Source organism: Monopterus albus, unplaced genomic scaffold, assembly GCF_001952655.1.
Source record: "Monopterus albus unplaced genomic scaffold, M_albus_1.0 scaffold82.1, whole genome shotgun sequence".
NCBI classification, from domain to species: Eukaryota; Metazoa; Chordata; class Actinopteri; order Synbranchiformes; family Synbranchidae; genus Monopterus; species Monopterus albus.
Window position 1 is genome coordinate 1,111,186 of NW_018127962.1, and position 18,227 is coordinate 1,129,412.

Below are 18,227 nucleotides of genomic sequence, written 5' to 3' on the forward strand. Positions count from 1 at the left end.
CTGCCCACAGGTGAGCTCCATTTTACTAATTATAAAACCTCTAAAACCAGCTGGCTGCACAATTGATGCTTGAGGTGAGTCGTCTTTAGGTGGGTTGATTACTACAGATAAAAACTTCCAGTGTTGTGAAGTAAATGATGTGAAATAAATAAAAACGTGGTTCTGAAAATGGTCATTTTGTAATAAAATCATGAATTTAACAAAGGAATTAAATACTTGTGAAAATAAGCAGAGTAAAATAAAATCATAACAACAAGCTGTTTGGGTCTTTATAGAGCAATGTTGTGCTTGTATGCAGCATAGTGTAAATTTTTATAGTGTTCAATCAGATTTCCTCACTTTAAACCAGAGGCCACGTAATATCCTGGTATAAGAATACTATACACATTACATGAAGATTGGGATGAAGATTGGATTTACAGGGGTCCAGCAACTAATTTCCCATGAGCCCCTGTTAGGTTAATTCAGCCATGTAATCCAGCTGAGGAAATAATAAACTGTCTGTGAGCACATGAAGCTCTTTCTTTAAGTCTGATCATATTTTCTCACTGAGAAGATACTGATTCTGCGCAGTGCACCTTTCCGTTCGTATGACGTAATTTGACGTTTCTTGGCCGAAACCAGGAAGTGGGTCGCTCTCTGTTGTTTGTGTTCGTTGGACGCTAAACGTCTCTGTCTTCTGATTTAATATATCACGTTTACGGGCCGAAATGGCGGCGTTTATTTCAGTCCCGTTAAAAAAGTCATCTGAGGTTGATCTGGTGAAACCGCTGTCGAAATTTGTAACGGCCACATACACAGCGGGCGAGGAGCAGGGGGAGTATGTACGTGCCGTGGAGGAGTTGAACAAGCTTCGCAGAAACGCGGTGGGAAGGCCGCTGGACAAACATGACAGTTCCTTGGAGATTCTGCTCAGGTATAAAGTCTATATTTTATGACACACCCGAACTAGCTGCAACGTTACTAACAGCCAGAGCAGTGTTCTTGATGAGCGAGCTCAGTCATTGCCGCACCCTTATGTGTTAACGTTAGCTTTTAGTCGCTAACCTGGAAGCTATAGTGCCAAGCTAACGTGCTAGGAAGGGTTTGTCGGCAAAATAACTGAGTCATATTGGATTTACGCCAAGTTTCCTGGAGCGGCAACACAGACTTGTCTTTATAAATTGCTCAACTTAACTGTTCGATACTTATAAGACGACATTAGCCCTGTAGGCCGAGCTAGTTATGATATCCAGCTAAGTCTCTATTCATTGAAATGACTCAAAGAAAACGGTAACGTTATGGTTCACCTTATTATAAGTAGCATAGCTACTTCAAACTAAACTTTATTGTCCCCAGGGTGAAACACGGAACACATACTTCAACATAAATCATAATAAAGCGTTTAAAATGAAGAAAAGTCACCTGTTAATTTTCATAATGAAAGAGTAATCAGCAGCTGACTCACCCTGATGCTTACTTTTATTAAAGTTAGTATAGGTTGATGTTTTGATTATGACAAGCCTCAGCATCCTTAGGTACGTTTCTACATAGCAGCCCTCAAAGTCTCCTGTCATATGCCATTCATATTCAGGTCCACCTTTAGAAGAAGCATTTAGACCACCATTATCCATGTCCAGTGTAGCAGGAGTAATAATTTGTTTCATTCTGGTCTTATTGTAGAGGTATATAGACACATATAGAACTTGCCTGTGGAATTTGTTTGAGCATTTTCTATTAGCATATAAAACAGAGGGCATATATGCAAAATATAAAGGGCAAAAGAGTGGCACAGTGCTAACCACTTTGCATAGAGGAACTGTGATAGAAAATGTTTTCAGCTTCTGGAACAAAGTTTCTCTCTGTCACATGCTCCACTGATCCTGCCTGCCTGTTGCTGACTGCTGTCTCACTACCAGAAAACTCTAGCAGACTAATTATTGTTTAATGACTCAGCTCTAATGGAAAAAGCAGGGGCACTGACTCAGTTAGCCTGCTTCTTAGCCATCTATTTATCATCTACAAAACCCTTTTTGTTGGTGTTGTTTAATATAACATACTCAATTTATTTATAGAACCTTAATAAGCTCCCTCTCATTTCAGCCTTTGTTCTGTGTGACTCATGAGTTCTTTTATGCACAGGGGATGCCCAGATTATGTGAGTGGCCAGGTATGCTGTGTTGCAGGATTCTGGATTTCCATTTTCCTCCGCTGTGAGCTACTTTTTAGCTGCAGTACAAGGTGGAATTGTCTTTACCAAGATTCTTGAAAGATTATACCAGCAGAAGGTGCTAAGTATAAACAGATGGCTGGAGGGGTGCAGCCAGAATTGAAGTAATGCAGGACATTCACTCACCTTTCACACAATAATGTTTTCACTCATGTGACTCTTGCGACACACTACTTGTGGCACCATAAATTAGTAGTTGATGGTCATAACTGCTGTTTCCGTCAGTTTATGTTGAGGATGCACTGATCCACTGTAGCTTTTGACCCCAGTCTGAATTGTCATCGCATTCTCTGAAATCATTTTGAGTAATGTGTTGAGATTTTGGAAGGCTGTGTGTTTACAATGTAGGGTCTGTGGGTTAGTAGATGCCTGATCTTGGCTAATTAGCAACTAGGTGGAAGCTAGCATGTCTGCGTAGAATAGGCTGCTATTGCTGACTGTTCGCACTGCAGCTCCTTGGCTCTTTGCGCTTGTAGTCTCTTAGCCATGTGCCAGGTAGCCAGGGTGACGGGCCCTATCCTATTTCACAGGCGAGCAGACACACAGCTACTGGTCACTGTGGTAACCTTTGTTTTGTCTGGATGTTTTCTCTCTCTCTCTCTTTAGTAAACTAGAAGGACATGCCTCATCTCAGCTATCTTTTGCACATATATGTTCCCTGGTGTATTTGAATGGGAAACAAGAATAACAGACTTTATGTGGGTAGATCTAATTAAAATAATTCTTTGCATATGTTGGCACCCAGTCTTTCTTGGCACTGGAAAGCAAGGTGGATGAACTGGTAAATAGGGGATATCCTGTTTCCCTGTTCAGATTGGGGTAAGGGGTGGGGTTAGGCATTTAGTTGTGACAGCTGAGGTTAGGGTAATGCATTGTCAGTGGTTATCCTCACAAAGATAGCTATGCAAACGGGATGGTTTTTTTTCCTGACTCATTGTCAAGTCTCTCTAACAGGTTCCTCAAACCACAGGGGTGCAGATGCCACAGTAATTACTCCCTCATAACACTCAGTAGTTCCTCAAGTATGATTTAATGTTTGGCCTTGTTGCATTTTCCTTTTTTTCACTTAACTATAGTCCAGTTATAATCCGAATAAATATGTGCATCTTTTCAGTGAAAATGGTGATATGTGATTTCCAGAAAATAATAAGAGCAAGTATTTTTGCATTTAGACACATAAGAACATGGTTTTAATCCTGCCCTTTTGGTTCCTCTACAGATACTACGACCAGCTGTGTGCTGTTGAGCCAAAGTTTCCCTTCTCTGAAAACCAGGTAATTGATTGGACAGCCACATGCATGACTGTGTGCTAGACTTATTTCTCAAACAGAACCTGAACACAAAGCATCTTTCTGTTTCTGCAGCTCTGCTTAACCTTTACATGGAAGGATGCCTTTGATAAAGGCTCGCTGTTCGGTGGCTCAGTCAAGCTTGGTAGGTGCAGCCTCTTATAAAGTGTGTTTGTCATTTGTCCTGTGATACGATCATACATACCATCCATCTATCTCTCTCTCAAACACACACATACACACAAAGGTTTTCTAACACTAAATAGGTCCCAGTTTTACTTTGTATCCAGGAACAGGCCTAACAAGGTGTCCTATAACAGGCTAACGTTTCATATCATGTTGGTGGCACTAGTGCCACCCAGTCTCTCAGAAGGGAGCATTAGTGTCGGATTTGTTGGCAGCATTTCAAAGTCATGTAAAATAAAGAATATTTATTATCCGCAAATTATTTAAATTACCTTACCATCAGATATGCACATACAGACGGGCGACAAATGAAAGCAAAAACTATCTTAAAGTATCTTAGGGCCACCATGTGTCTCCAGTGCAGCTTCAGTGCACCTGGGCATTGATTCTATAAGTGTCTGGATTCTACTGGAAGGATTAACAACATTATTCCACAAGATATTCCTTCATCTGGTGTTTTGATGATGATGATGATGATGGTGGTAGAGATGCCATCTAACACACTGGGCCAAAATCTCCCATAGGTTAGTGACTGCAAAGGCCATAGCATATGATTCATATTGTTTTTATACTCATTAAACCATTCAGTGACCCCATTGTCGTCCTGGAAGAGACCACTCACATTAGGATAGAAATGGGAGTGGTGTCATTATAACAGAGTCACCAGACCCCTCACTGTAGAGGGTCAAGCATTCAGGCCTTTACCATTCTCCCGGTGTATGCCCCACACAATGTAATGAGGGGTTTATGCACTGCAAGCCTGCTATAATATCTTTCTCCATGTAACTGTCGACAGACTGCTCTTGCTGACACAGTCTAATCATGTCCTACATTGGCAGTCACCTGAGGAGTAGTTGTTCTCTTTTTTAATTACATATCGCACTAATGCACGAGCATCACCGTAATCAAATGTGCCATCGACCACAATTTCTGATGCTATTTACTGATGTCTTTCCCATAGATTTAAACGCAGGCATCTCTCTAGTCACTGTTCCTATTGAAAGATCTTTCCCTCTTGCCACCTTGATTCAAAATCATAATCCACTGGGCCTACTCAGCATTTCAATGGCAATTGCTCACTTGTACCATGCAGTGCACCTTTGTGCAAGCATCTTCATTTGTTGTTTCTTCGTGCATTTATTCAGATTTTTGTCACCCATCTAAGTTAGGATCAGAGAGTAAGAGGTACTCAAAGCAAAAAAAAAACACTTTAATATTCAGAGAGTCCTTGTGGAATCAAAAGAAAAATAATCCCATGACTCATAAGCTTGTCCTTTGTTGCAGTCTACACTCTTCACATTTATTCAGTTCACGCTTGAATCTTTTATCCTCTGTGGTGAACTGTTGGAGCTCATGACTGAGGGATTCTTACTGTATACTCAGGGTGAGAACAGTGCAGAATGAAGAAGTAGAAAAGTTGGGTGGGGAAAATGCCAACCCCATACAGCCAGTTGAGGTTAAAAAAGAGAAAGCAGTTGATATCTGGCAGAATATCCAAGGGGTGAAGGAGATGTCACTCTATCCTCTACATAACAATCCATGTCTAGCTGTTGAAGAGAAATTAAAATTGATCTTAATGTCACAAACGTAGTGGAAATGCATTAGGGTGCTGTCGAAGTGTATTTTGTGGTTTGGTTTGTCCCTCGAAATAACCAGAATGCCTTTGAGATCAGGATCAAGGGGGCAACAAAAAGGTCATCTGTCAAAGCATTTCTCACTCTTGTGTTGCAGCTTTGGCCAGTTTGGGCTACGAGAAGACATGTGTGTTGTTCAACGCAGCAGCGCTGGCCAGTCAGATTGCCTCCGAGCAGAACCTGGACAATGATGAGGGGCTGAAGGCTGCAGCCAAATATTATCAGGTGAGTGTGCCGCCACACAGCTGTATACCGTAGTATCACTCGCAGCGTGATTTAAAAGCGTGGTGGAAATGGCTGCATGAGATCATCAATCTTACACAGTTTTTTTTTCAGAGAGATTTCTTGGCTCTCAGTCGGATGTAATCACTCTCCTGTATCACAGTTGTGGTTCGAATGTCCACTTGTGTATCGTCTTTTGTTTTGTTTGTATCATGTGTTTATTTTGTATTTCATTAATATTTATCAGAAGGAAAATCATACATTGCTTTTCAGACTTCAGGGATGTGACACACACACAAAATAGTTTAAGTCCTTATATGTAAAGACAAGTCAAATGGATCAGCATACATTTTATGTCATCTGTCAATAAACACCAGGGAATTTCAGCTTCAGAAGTGTGAGTTCCTCCAGCAAAGCAGATCAGGGTCCCGACAGATTTTGCCCATTAAAATGAACCCTTATCTGTGCCCCAGGCCTGAGTGAGAGGTTGTCAGATTAGAATATATACTCTGTTATGTGTGAGGGATGATCTTTTATGACTCTCAATGCTACCACCATCTGCAGTCTGCATGCAAGCACTGCTCACAAATCCCTTTTGTGAACCGGGCCCCTAGAGTGTAAAGATAGCAGAGAAAAAAGCTCCACTCAGTGAACACTGGAATGAAAGGCAACAGATCATCTCCAGCTATATGCAGCCATCTTCAGTAGACACTTGGATTTAGAGATGAGTATTAAAGACCAGTGAGACTGTTTGTTTTTATAGACACAAAAGATCAGGTTATGTGAATTTCAGCCTTGGCTGTAATGTTTGATCTGTTTCTCTCTTTGTTTCTTTCCAGCTGGCCAGCGGAGCGTTTGGCCACATCAAGGATACAGTGCTGTCTGCACTGAACAGGGAGCCCACCATGGACATCTCTCCCGAGACTGTAGGCCCCCTGAGTCTCATCATGCTGGCTCAGGCCCAGGAGGTCTTCTTCCTCAAAGCCACCTCAGGTACTTAGCACAGTACTAACACCCACCATCTTCACTGTGAGAATGTTACATCATAGAGACTTTCAGGCATTTGCAGTGCAGAGTCCTCACACTACTGTCGTGTAGCTATTCAAAAACACAGACCCAAAACCCATGTTTATGTCCAAGCCCTTGAAAACATACATCACCCTGGTGCACCACTTAGTGTTCTGTCCACTGTCTGTAAACTTGGCATTTACAGATACACCTAGCAGTAATTCTTGAGAGCCGCTGTACCAGAGTCAAATTCCTTGTGCCCAACACACCTGGCCAATAAAGCTGATTCTGATTCTCATTTAATGGAAGCAGAATAATTGAACTTTAAATAAATTGCATCCTCAGCTACACACCCATGATTTTTGTGCCCTCAGAGTATTCATAACAATGACAACAGGCACCTTTGATCCAGGTTGTTCACAGTGTATGTCCCAGTTCTGTCTCCACAGTTGCTTAGTGGAGATTTTAAGCACAACACTTTTATGGTGTAAGCTTCCTTTAAACAAACAGACCTGCATATTTTGCTGAGATGTTGAGCTTTTGTTGTAAATGAGTTTTTTTTCACTTTGTAGCATGTAAGGGTCATTTCATCTCACCTTGAGAAACGTTTATGTAGCCTCTGAATGCTTGACCAAATATCAGCAGTCAGTTACCGACCTGACCTGATCTGAGCCCATTGTGGTGTGTGGTTTCCAAGAACACAACTTCTGCTCTTTGATGTGTACTCCTAGCTGGTTTCATGACTTTAAAAGTGACTTTTGTCTTCTAATAGACAAGATGAAAGATGCTGTCATCGCAAAGCTGGCCAATCAGGCTGCAGATTTCTATGGCGATGCCTTCAAGCAGTGCCAGTACAAAGATAACCTTCCTAAGGTATGTGAAGGACACACACACACACACACACACACACACACACACACAGTTACATGCTTTAAAAAAAAAAAAAAAAAAAAGTCAGCCGTGTGTGCAGTGTGGTGAAGACACACAGAGTTTGCACGGTTTGGCATCTGCGTCTGATTGTGTGCACTGTTTTGTATGTGTGATTTGTGAGTTAAAAACTTGAAAGTCATGTTCAGGTTGTGGGACTGTCCAAATTGCACCCTCTGTCTGTTCTCATTGGTCCATTTCCACCCTGTTTTTACTCTGATTGGGCGGTTACTACTAAACTGCACTATGACTTTCATTTGTTCAGTTTCTCATCGTCTAATCATGGGCATTTCTAGTTCTACTGTCTGTCTAACACTGGGACCAAACGCACACACAAACACAGCCTTAGGGTCACACTACAGATTTTATACTTTTGGGGTTAGTGAAATCAAAGTAAAGCGAACAGCAGGAAATAATTAACCAGCTGTTCCTAAATTAGACAAGTTACTAGTTTAGTTTACTAAGTGGAGATTTACACGTTCATAAAATGAAAAGAAATGACTCAACATCAACATTTCTGCTGAGATTAGTTGTTACCTGTTCAAAACCGTTTCATGAAGGTGATAATGTTCTGTTTTTGTAGGCAACTGTTTAGCAGAGGTGGTGATTCAACTGCATGATGTAGTTTCAATAAACGCCGAACATTATCACCATCATCAATGGAGGATTTATGGCAGAACTGTGGTACTAGATTGCATTATTTAATAAACTGATGCAAAAAGTAAATAAATTTATAATATGATGTTGGAAAGGTTGCATATTCTCTTGTTCTCTTTCACTGTAACCTACATAGTACACTCAGCGGAGCACATTTATGCATATTAGCACTGGAATTGTTCATCAATTAACAGATTGGCAGATCAGCAGAAGATTAATTGATGCATATTGTGAATAGTGAATGAGTTGTTTGAGTAATGTCTCAAGCAAAATGTAAAACATTTCCTGCTTCCAGTTTCTCGTGAGCATTTTTCTTATATTGTTAGAAATGGAATCTCTTTGGTTTTGGACTTTTCTGTCAGACAATACAAGACAACAAAAAATATGTTCATTTGAGGTGTGATTAATTGTCACCAACATTTTATTTAATGGGCTTAACTGTTAATCCAGAAAGTAATAAGATCAGGTTATAATATAAACAAAACAAAGTTGTACTTGCATTGACAAAGGATTGTGATATTACTTCACTACATCACCGAACCATAAGCTGTTAATTTGGACTTTGGTGCAGCTCATGATGCTGCAGTGAAAACAGTTGCTTCCCTGTTATTGAACAGTGCTGTAGATGTTTCATAGCAGTCAGTTTGCAAATTAATGCGTTACTATCCTGACATTTTTCAAGTTTTAATAGTGCAGCCTGATTAAAGTTGCTAATAGATAATAAGTACTTCACAAACAAAATAAGTGATGGATTGCAGATAGCTGGTGCAAGCCAGTCCTGGTTGTATATTATCATGACATGTATCTGTCATAAAGCGTGTAGTTCTCCTCTGTGACAACAGCTCTACACACATTAGCTTGTAGTTTTTTAATTGTGGAGAATGGAGATGTCGCTCTTTGCACACAGAAAACAAGATCATTGATCCACATCTGAAGAGCAGCAGCTCTGATCTTCCCAACTGCCTGAAATCAAACAAACACATCCACCGTCATAGTCACTATCAAGCACACATGCACACACACACACACACAGCTGTGGGATGTTTGATGAAGGTGTTGCAGCTTCTTCTGAGAGGTTAAACACTCATGGCTTGTTCTGTTTTCTCTCTCGTTGTCTTCCTTTCTTTCTGCATCCCTCGTGGTGGTGGTATCGGTCTGGGCACTGGTTGTGTGTGTGTGTGCACACCTCTGACTGCTTGTGCCTGTTTGTGGTTTGCTTTCATGATGTCATTTGTGATTTGACCTCGCTGGTGTGCGTCTGCCATTTTGTGATTTGCCTCGCCGCTGTGTGTGGATATATCCGTTTGTGTGTCTGCGTGTTGCTCTGTGGTTGCCTCTCCCTGGTCAGTATTTTTATTTTCAGGAAGTGCTGCCGGTGCTGGCGGCCAAGCACTGCATCCTGCAGGCCAACGCTCAGCTGCACCAGAGCGCAGTAGCCAAGCAGAAGAAGCACTTTGGAGAGGAGATCGCTCGTCTGCAGGTAACATTGATTTCACATGTCCTTTAGATTATTCCCCATAACAATTCTTCATCTGTCACATTTTCAGATGAAGTGGCTACCCATCCATCATCATTTGCATGAATCCTTATCTCCATTGCCTGTATAATCTCAGAAAAGCAAATTAGCCTTTGTGCTCGACTGTCTCTCCTCTGTTGATCACTGCAGCACGCAGCTGAGCTGGTTAAGACGGTGACGTCTCGTTACGATGAGTACGTGAGCGTTAAGGACCTGGGTGACAAGGTCAACCGTGCCCTCACCGCAGCCAAAAAAGATAATGATTTTATTTACCATGACCGTGTGCCTGAAGTCAAGGACTTGGAGCCTATCGGCAAGGCAGCGCTGGTCAAAGCCACTGCAATCACACCTCCACTCAGCCAGAAATTCTCAGGTACATTACACAGAATCTTTCCCACTATCACGATGGTTTGACACACTTAGAGAGACATAAAACAAAGCATCAACATCTGAGTGTCAGACGATGGAAAAGTGTTTTGTCAGGCAGACTGCATCACAGTCTTATCAGTTTTTGATGGAGTTAATGTCAGAAACATTAAAGGAATAGTCTAATGTTTTTGGGAAATACACAAATTCATTTACTCATCAAGAGATGCATGTCTCCGCTGGTTGCTTGGCAACCTCATGGTGATGGCAAGACATTCACTGAAAAATGCAGTCATGTCATTTTTATACTTCAGTTTTAATATAGATTAAAGACAGCATATAACATGTTAGTGAGCTTTAGAGGTGCTGGTAGGGGAGTTTTGTTGTTATGTCAGAGACACTTGTCCCCTGTTAATCCAGTTTCAGTCAGCTGAACTGACTGACCGCTAGCTGTAGCTCTCATCTAGCACTTGGCAAGAAAGAAAATAATTGTATACCTAAAAATAATCTGGTTTGTGTGATGTTCACCATTTTTATGGTGTTAGATGAAATGGGTATATAGGTACTGTATAGGTATTGTAAAATTTAGGTTTTGTTTTTTAGGTATTGTAAAAACATCCCGTGGGTAAACGAATTCCCATCGAAACCCAGCTGTTTCAGATATTACACACTGTGATGTGTTCTCTCTAATCAGAGGTTGCTCCTTTCTTGCCAGACTTGTTTGAGAAGATGGTCCCTATGGCGGTGCAGCAGTCTATGAGCATGTACAACCAGCGAAAGGCTGACACTGTCAACAGACTGGTGACATCAATGAGGGAGGCCACTAATCTCTGCAATGGGTACATTACCTTTTGGCTGCACCACTCTGCCTGTGTTTGTGCATATCTGTATGCTGATATAATTGTGTAATTGTTTTCCACTGAGCGTGTCTGTGAGCGTTTGTCTCCATTCATGGTTGAGTATTTTAAAAATTCATAACCTAGTGGTGCACCGGGTACCAATAAAGTATTTTTCCCAAAGAATAAGGTGCAGCACAATTATATTCATCTTTTTTCCAAATTTCAGGTCAAGGTGGAAATAAGATTTTAATGCAAGCCTCAGAATTCTTAATTGTCCTGGTAGAAGAACACAGGTTGACACTTGAGACACCATAATACCTGACGGATGATATGTTAACTGACTCTCAGGGTGTTGGCATCTCTGAACCTGCCAGCTGCTTTGGAGGACCTCTCCGGAGACTCTATCCCACAATCCATTGTTGAGAAGTCCAGATCCATCGTGCAGCAGGGAGGACTGCAGAGCATTGAGCAGCTCATCAAAGACCTGCCTGAGCTCCTTACCCGCAACAGAGAGATCCTGGATGAGGTCTGTGCTAGAGAGACACACACAGAAACACACTGACTTGTACATGTGGTGCTACACATTGTAGCTGGCACACCCAGTGATGTAATGCCTCATCTTGTCCATAATCCTAAAAGTAAAGAAGGCACTTTCAGAAGAACAGCCTCTTTAACAGCCTGTTTGTGATATGGCTTTGCTGTCTTGACGAAGGAGCATATGAATCTAATGCTGACTTGGATGTTCTGAACACTGGACTTTTCTCTCACCACTACCAGAAATGCACATAAGCACTAACAACTCATAATCATCCCTAATGGCAGAAATCCCAGATCAGGATCATCACTGAAATCTAATCCACTGATCTCTGGGCCAAGGACTGTCTGTCTGCCCGCCTCAGCCAACCCATTTTTTAGAAATCTTGTTGAGAAATAAATAAACAGACGGGAGGAAAACCATAAAACCTAAAACACAATCTGCTTCCAAGTTTGTTGGCAGTGTTGAAAAGTCCAAACCAAAAAGTCCTAATTTTCCCCAAAACATAGTTGGTTCTGTTCTAAAAAGACAAAGAGCAGTAACTAAAAATAAAAATAAAAAAACAGAAAAGTGCTTTTGCGCAGGCTGAAGGCAGGCTCTTTAATATTTGTTTGTTTGTTTTTGTTTTGTTTTTTTGTTAATTGAACAGACTCAAATTAATCAGCTCATTAAATAACCTATCAAGAACAAATATTTACTGCTTGAGGGTTTGCTGCTCTCCTGTCTTGTATATATCACTGGAAATAGAAAGTCTTTGGCTTTTGGACTCTTGGTCAGACTAAACCAGTAAACATCACCTTGAGCTCGCAGAACTTTTGATAGGTCAATGTGAGTAATCATTCATTCAATAAGTAACTGAGAGATCAGTTAGCAGCCCCACAGCCCAGCTATGAATGACTAGTATAGATGTAGTCTGTTTAGGCTTTTGCATTTCCTACGTGCACTCACTATGTTTGTGTAATTGTCCATCAAGTCTCTGAAGATGTTGGGTGATGAAGAGACAACGGACAACGAACTGAGATCCAAGTTCAACCAGCGCTGGAACAGAACCCCCTCTGGAGACTTGTACAAACCACTTCGTGCAGGTGTGTACACACACACACACACACACACACACACACGCACACATGTTGACCTGCACTATGGACCATTGGCCTCATCTGTCCATCATTTCCTTCCTCTTTTGTCAGCTCTAACCTGAGACTTCCCTTCTCTCCCTCAGAGGGTGCAAACTTCCGCAATGTCCTGGACAAGGCCGTACAGGCTGACCAGGTGGTGAAGGACCGCTACAACGCCCACTGTGACATGATCGCCCTGCTGTGTAAGCCAGAGAATGAGCTCAGTGCTGCCATCCCCTCTGCCAACCCGACCAAGACACTGCAGGGCAGTGAGGTTAGTCAGCCTGCTCTGCCATCTTTGTCTTTGCTGGTGTGACCAGTTAATGTAAAAGTTAAAATTAAACATTAGAATAAAAAGTTGTCACCTGATGCCTAAATTATTTATGTCACATAAACATAGAAACCTGCTGTACACAACCACCTGGTGGATGTTGTGCTTCTCCCAACAGTGGCTCCATTTTTCATTTTGTCTGCTGAATTTGCATTGTGTTTCACTGGGGATCTTAAAGAACTAAGCCAGCAGAACTTGGAAGAAGTGAGAAAGGAGAGTGTATTTCAAGCAACACTGCATTCAAAACAGAAAGGTGTTGAGGTGTTCTATAGACCGCAGGCATTATGACAAGGCTGAAAGACCAGGGCTAATTATAAGAAAGTGTTCTAAATGGGATGGAACAGCTAAATTGTCTTGTCTGTCTTTGCTGCAGATAGTGAATGTGCTGCGCTCCCAGCTCGCCAAGCTGGACACGATGAAGAAGGAAAGGGAGACGATGGAGGGAGAGATCAAGGCTGTGACCTTTGACATGTCTACCACCTTCCTGACAGCGCTTGCCCAGGCCGGGGCCATCAACGAAGAGCAGCTGTCACTTTCCCAGCTCGACCAGCTGTACGGTGCCTACAACCAGAGGGTGCAGGCCAGCCTCCGCACGCAGGAGGAGCTGCTGGGACAAGTTCAGGTATATGGACACAGTTTGGAGATGAAGTCTGAAACCAGGTCATGTGTCAGCAGTGTTCTTCTCTGCTAAAACCATCTTAACTGAATGTTGTTCTGTAGCTTAACACAGTTGACCTCCTCTCAAATGAAAAGCACAGCTACACAAAGATCAAGACCAAAAAGAGAGAAAGACCCAGTTTGCCATCTAAATTGCAAAGTGCCCTTGTGTGTGAAGAAATAACTTCTAGTTTACTGTACATAAATCAGCATATGTTCTAACAAGGTTCAGAGCCTCTTCAATCTGTGCTCTTTCTTTTTGACCTACAATCTCTGTCCAGACGTCCCATCAGGAGTTCAGCAGTCTGAAGCAGTCCAACGCTGAGGCCAACCAGAGGGAAGAGGTCCTGAAGAAGCTGGCTTCAGCCCATGACAGCTACGTTGAGATCAGCAACAACCTGCGCGAAGGCACCAAGGTACTCGCTCAGCACAAACCAGCCTCAGCAGTAATGCACATCTTGTCAGAAAATTAGTTTTGTTTGTTCTTTCTGTGCGTCAAGGTGCTCTACAAGCCGGGCAATTTATTTTTGTCCCCTTTTGTTTCTCCCTACTCAGTTCTACAACGACTTGACAGAAATCCTGCTTAAGTTCCAGAACAAATGCAGCGACATTGTCTTTGCTCGCAAGACAGAGCGGGATGAACTGCTTAAGTACGTATTTGTTAGGTTGTGTCCCCCTCAGCAGCCGGGGCAGTTGGGCGCTCTGGGCTCCAAGTAAATACGTGAATATGAAGGAAACGTAGGTGCACAGGTGCTGTTTGTAATGCTTCAATCCTTCTTCCAGGGACCTGCAGCAGAGCATCGCCAGAGAGCCCAGCGCTCCCGCCTTCAGCGTTCCTGCCTATCAGAGCACCCCTGCTGCCCCTGCTGCCGGCCCGACGCCTGCACCCCGGACCGTGTTTGTAAGCACCCAGTCACATATCCCTGTGTTGAACACCACTGAACTTGACAGTTGGGGTGCTGATTGACAGGTAGGGTGCTGATTCAATGTCTCCTGTCTCTCCACCTTCCAGCCACCACAGCCTCAACAAGCCCAGCAGCAGCCTCCAGCAAAGCCCCAGCCTCCATCCAGGCCTCCTCCCCCCACCATCACCCCTCAGGCAGCCTCCACTACTCCCACCAACACACCACCGACCGGCCATCCCACCAGTAACCCACCACCTGCGGCCCCGCCCTCCCAGGCCCAGGGGCCGCCTTACCCCACCTACCAAGGCTACCCAGGGTGAGCTTTCCAACACAACATCTAATTTATGACATTTTGACGTGTGTAAGTCTGTATATTGATGCCAGGATTCAGCTTCTGGTGCAAATAGCTTGTGAAAAATAAGGTGTCAAAATAAATAGGCTACAGCTGTTTTTACAATGTAATGATAAATATTTCTTAGATGGTTCATATCTTCAGTTTGCTCATCTCATTTTCAGGTTGTAGATACAAGCTGTGAATTTTGCCTACCCAGCCATTCAAAGTGAAGTGTTTCTGGCCTCTCAGGCAATAAGATGTGATACCAAATCCTTAACTTGTAGTTATTTTGCTCCTGGATACTTGGCAGATATTTAAAGCTGAGCCCTTTACAAGGCAATAAGGAAGTCAAAAAGATTCTCATTTCATGAAATGCCTTCAAACCTCAATCCTCTTTCAAACCCTGTATGCTGATGTTTTACTTGTTCTGCGATTTCTTTGCTTGGCTTCCTGTTAAAATCTCTGGACCTGTACAAATGAGTCCAATTTGGGTTCTGAGGACAGATCCACACTGGGTTTGGTGGATATAGTATGTTTTAACTACAATGAACCTGAAAGTATCCAACCTTCAGTGAATGGGATGGCACCCTATGACGAGCTCAGTTGTTTGGCGTTTGGGTGATTCGTTAAATGGCACAAGTGCCTTGGCTCTAGTTTTGTTGATCGTCTTAAATTTGTTGTGAACCCAGATGCTAGTGTGAAGCGGGGACAACAGATGATTCATCTTCTCTCCAAACTCAGATCTTTTTGTCAGTTACTGCTGATTTAGTCTTTTTGTGTGTTTTTCTTTTAGTTGTTGATTTCATAGCCACAAAAGATGGAAACAGCCTAATCAACATTGTCAAAGTCTGTTCAGAAGTTAAGGGAATGAAACTAAGACTGGATTTTTTTTTTTTTGTAATCAACAAATTCTTACAGCCTCAGCTGTTTTGGCCTCAGCTGAGTGTTTTGGCAAGTGAATTTCTCCTGTTGCCATCAGGATGTCGTTATTCTCTACCCGTTTGTCAAACTAATCACTACTCTAAACCATCCACTGCCTCTGCAGTTTGACTGCTAAACGCTTTGTAGGTCTTGCTGGATGTTTTTCATTCTGTGTGTTGTATTGTTTTGTGCATTTGTTATCCCTAATGGGATTAATAAAGTTGTTTTAATTGTATATTAATATGTGGCTGTTGAAATTTGGGAGACTCTAACTCACATTTGTTTTCTCTGTACAGGTACTTCCAGATGCCTATGGGCTACAACCCCTATGCTTTTGGACAGTACAATATGCCCTATGTGCCCTACCCAGGGGCTCCAGGACAAGGAGGGTATCCAGCCGCCCCTCCTGCCGGACAGCCCTACCCTGGCTACCCTCAGCAACCCCCACAGCAGCAGCCATACTACCCACAGCAATAACTCTCCTCTCCATCTCCTTGTTCTTCTTTTTTCACATGTTAACACCAAATGAAAAATGCCCCCAAGCAATAACACTTCAATTTCTCTCACTAACAGAAATTATAGAAACAGAAGTGAAGAGCAACTTCAGAGCTGCTTCGGACTTCTCTCTCTCTATTCTTTAGTTCAGTTTTCACCAAGTTTTTGTTTTCCATCTTGCCATCCCCTTTTTTGATCTGTATTCTGGTTGCACTTTCCTAAACTATCTCATCTTTGATTAGTACACCTCCCCACACCCCTCTTGCCTGTAGTTTTTTTTTTTATGTACTCATTTTCTAATAGTAATCTAATAATTTGTTAATTGTTTAATTTAAACCCTAAATATTTTTCATTAATAACTGATTCTTTGTCTGGTTTGGACTGTTGAACACTCATGGAGATGCACAGGATGGCTGGCTGTCTTTTGTTTGGGAGCCTACATTGAGTGGATGGATTGGTGGTCATTACTCGTCATGTCGGTGATGGGAGGGCACAGCCACATCCTCACTCCCCCCACTCACTCAGTCAACCCCTAGTGTTTCTGTATCTACTATATTCCTATTTTTGTAATGAATGCTGATCCCTCACAGTTGTATAAACCTATAAAAACAGATGGCCTGTAGGTTTCTGATATGGATGATGACTGTTGAGAACTCTACACTGTTTTGCTCTTTTCTTTCTCTCTCTCATGGGAACTGTGGGTATATTTCTGTCAAAATCGGAGGCTGTACAAGTGGGAGAAATTGTTCTATTATATAAATATATGTATAAATAAGACTCTTATGCAGTTAACTGAGACACTCTTGTGTGCTGCACTCTCATGCTCCTGGTGTTTGTTTTTATTCCTCAGCTCAAATGTGATTAAAAACAACAACTGCCAGTCAGAATTTGTCAGTCTTTAAATGTTGGGTGTCTTGTTTGACTGTATTCCTGTTTAATCTAATTGTGGAGGCTGGTAAAACAGCCAGAAGAGGGCAGTCCTGAAGCTCACAGGGAGAGTAGCAGCCAAGCGGCACTGCACCTGCCGTTGTTGCATCTTTCAGCCAATCAGGGAGCGAGTTGTTCCCTCCGACTAATTGAACGCCGTTTGACCTTACGAGCATTGGGGGCAGATCCCATTTAGATAACATGCAAATTATATTCCAATGAGGTCGTGATCTCATCCAATCATATTTCCCCGCAGGTGATTTCTCCACAGACTGATTTCATCCCCAGATATTTATTCAGTGTCAGGAGACGCTAATGATTTCACATATCTTCTCCCTGTGTGTGTGTGTCTGTGTATGTGTATGTGTCAGGGAGGCAGATGGCAGCGCAGTATGATGTCTGGAAGGATGCATAGAGATGTTGGCAGAGAGCTGCTGGTCCCCTGCCTGCATCCATCACTCCACCTCTCTCTCCATTTTCCCCCCTCTTCTCTCCGTATAATCTGTCTTCTCAAGTTTCTATCAGATCAACTCTTTCAAAAACCCACCATATTTCACTTCATTTTCCCTCAGTGCTCTCCCATCTTTTGTTTTGTTCCCCTCCCAATCTCTTCATTATTTTTTTCTTTGCTCCTAAGCTTTTTTTCCTGTGTACCATCTGTCTTTTTAGCTTTTCAGCTGCTCTCTCCTTCATTTTTTTCCGCTTACCATTTGTCTGTCCTTGTCGTCAAAGACGCAAATCATTGGCAGAGAGTTGTCTTCACTGGTCAGTATTTCTTGGCTCATAAACATCTTATAATATTACATCAGTCTCGTGTGTGTGTGTGTGTGTGTGTGTGTGTGTGTGTGTGTGTGTGTGTGTGTATTTGGGAGTGAAACTCACAAGCCAGGAAACACACTTCTAATCAGATCTAACAGCTCACATCTCCTACTGGAAGTGACACAACGCATAACATGCTGCCGTGTTTCTCTCTCCCTCTCTATCCATCTATACAGCATGCTCTTGCTGCCAAAGTCAATTGTAGCTCTAGATGTGTTTATCAAAGGTGTCTGTGCATCTCAGGCGCTTAATTTTAACAAGACGTTCTCCACCGGAGGAGTGTCATTTTTTAATTGGTCTGAAACAAAATGAAGGCAGCGAACAGAGCATTG

The 18,227-nt window shown here is 42.4% G+C and overlaps 1 protein-coding gene across 2 annotated transcripts; it reads left to right on the plus strand.

Moving 5' to 3' along the window:
- The first annotated feature begins 557 nt into the window (after positions 1 to 557).
- pdcd6ip (programmed cell death 6 interacting protein) lies at positions 558 to 17,033 on the plus strand. Of its 2 annotated transcripts, none has more exons than XM_020606911.1 (18): positions 558 to 916; positions 3,429 to 3,483; positions 3,574 to 3,643; positions 5,416 to 5,543; positions 6,380 to 6,533; positions 7,321 to 7,421; positions 9,481 to 9,612; positions 9,799 to 10,021; positions 10,730 to 10,853; positions 11,202 to 11,379; positions 12,362 to 12,473; positions 12,611 to 12,780; positions 13,211 to 13,459; positions 13,776 to 13,910; positions 14,050 to 14,144; positions 14,278 to 14,395; positions 14,507 to 14,715; positions 15,951 to 17,033. In XM_020606911.1, exons 1-18 carry the CDS (start codon positions 711 to 713, stop codon positions 16,129 to 16,131), a joined length of 2,640 nt encoding a protein of 879 aa, XP_020462567.1. In that variant the 5' UTR covers positions 558 to 710; the 3' UTR covers positions 16,132 to 17,033. The 2 variants fall into 2 exon arrangements, with proteins under 2 accessions (XP_020462567.1, XP_020462568.1); XM_020606912.1 differs by having other exon boundaries at positions 9,496 to 9,612.
- Positions 17,034 to 18,227: the final 1,194 nt, after the last annotated feature.

Excerpts from the sequence above, each read along its gene's own strand:
- pdcd6ip (XM_020606911.1), top strand. The coding sequence starts at position 711 with ATGGCGGCGTTTATTTCAGTCCCGTTAAAAAAGTCATCTGAGGTTGAT. Across the intron at positions 3,484-3,573 it reads TTCCCTTCTCTGAAAACCAG|CTCTGCTTAACCTTTACATG; the intron begins GTAATTGATTGG and ends CTGTTTCTGCAG. Across the intron at positions 14,716-15,950 it reads ACCTACCAAGGCTACCCAGG|GTACTTCCAGATGCCTATGG; the intron begins GTGAGCTTTCCA and ends TTCTCTGTACAG.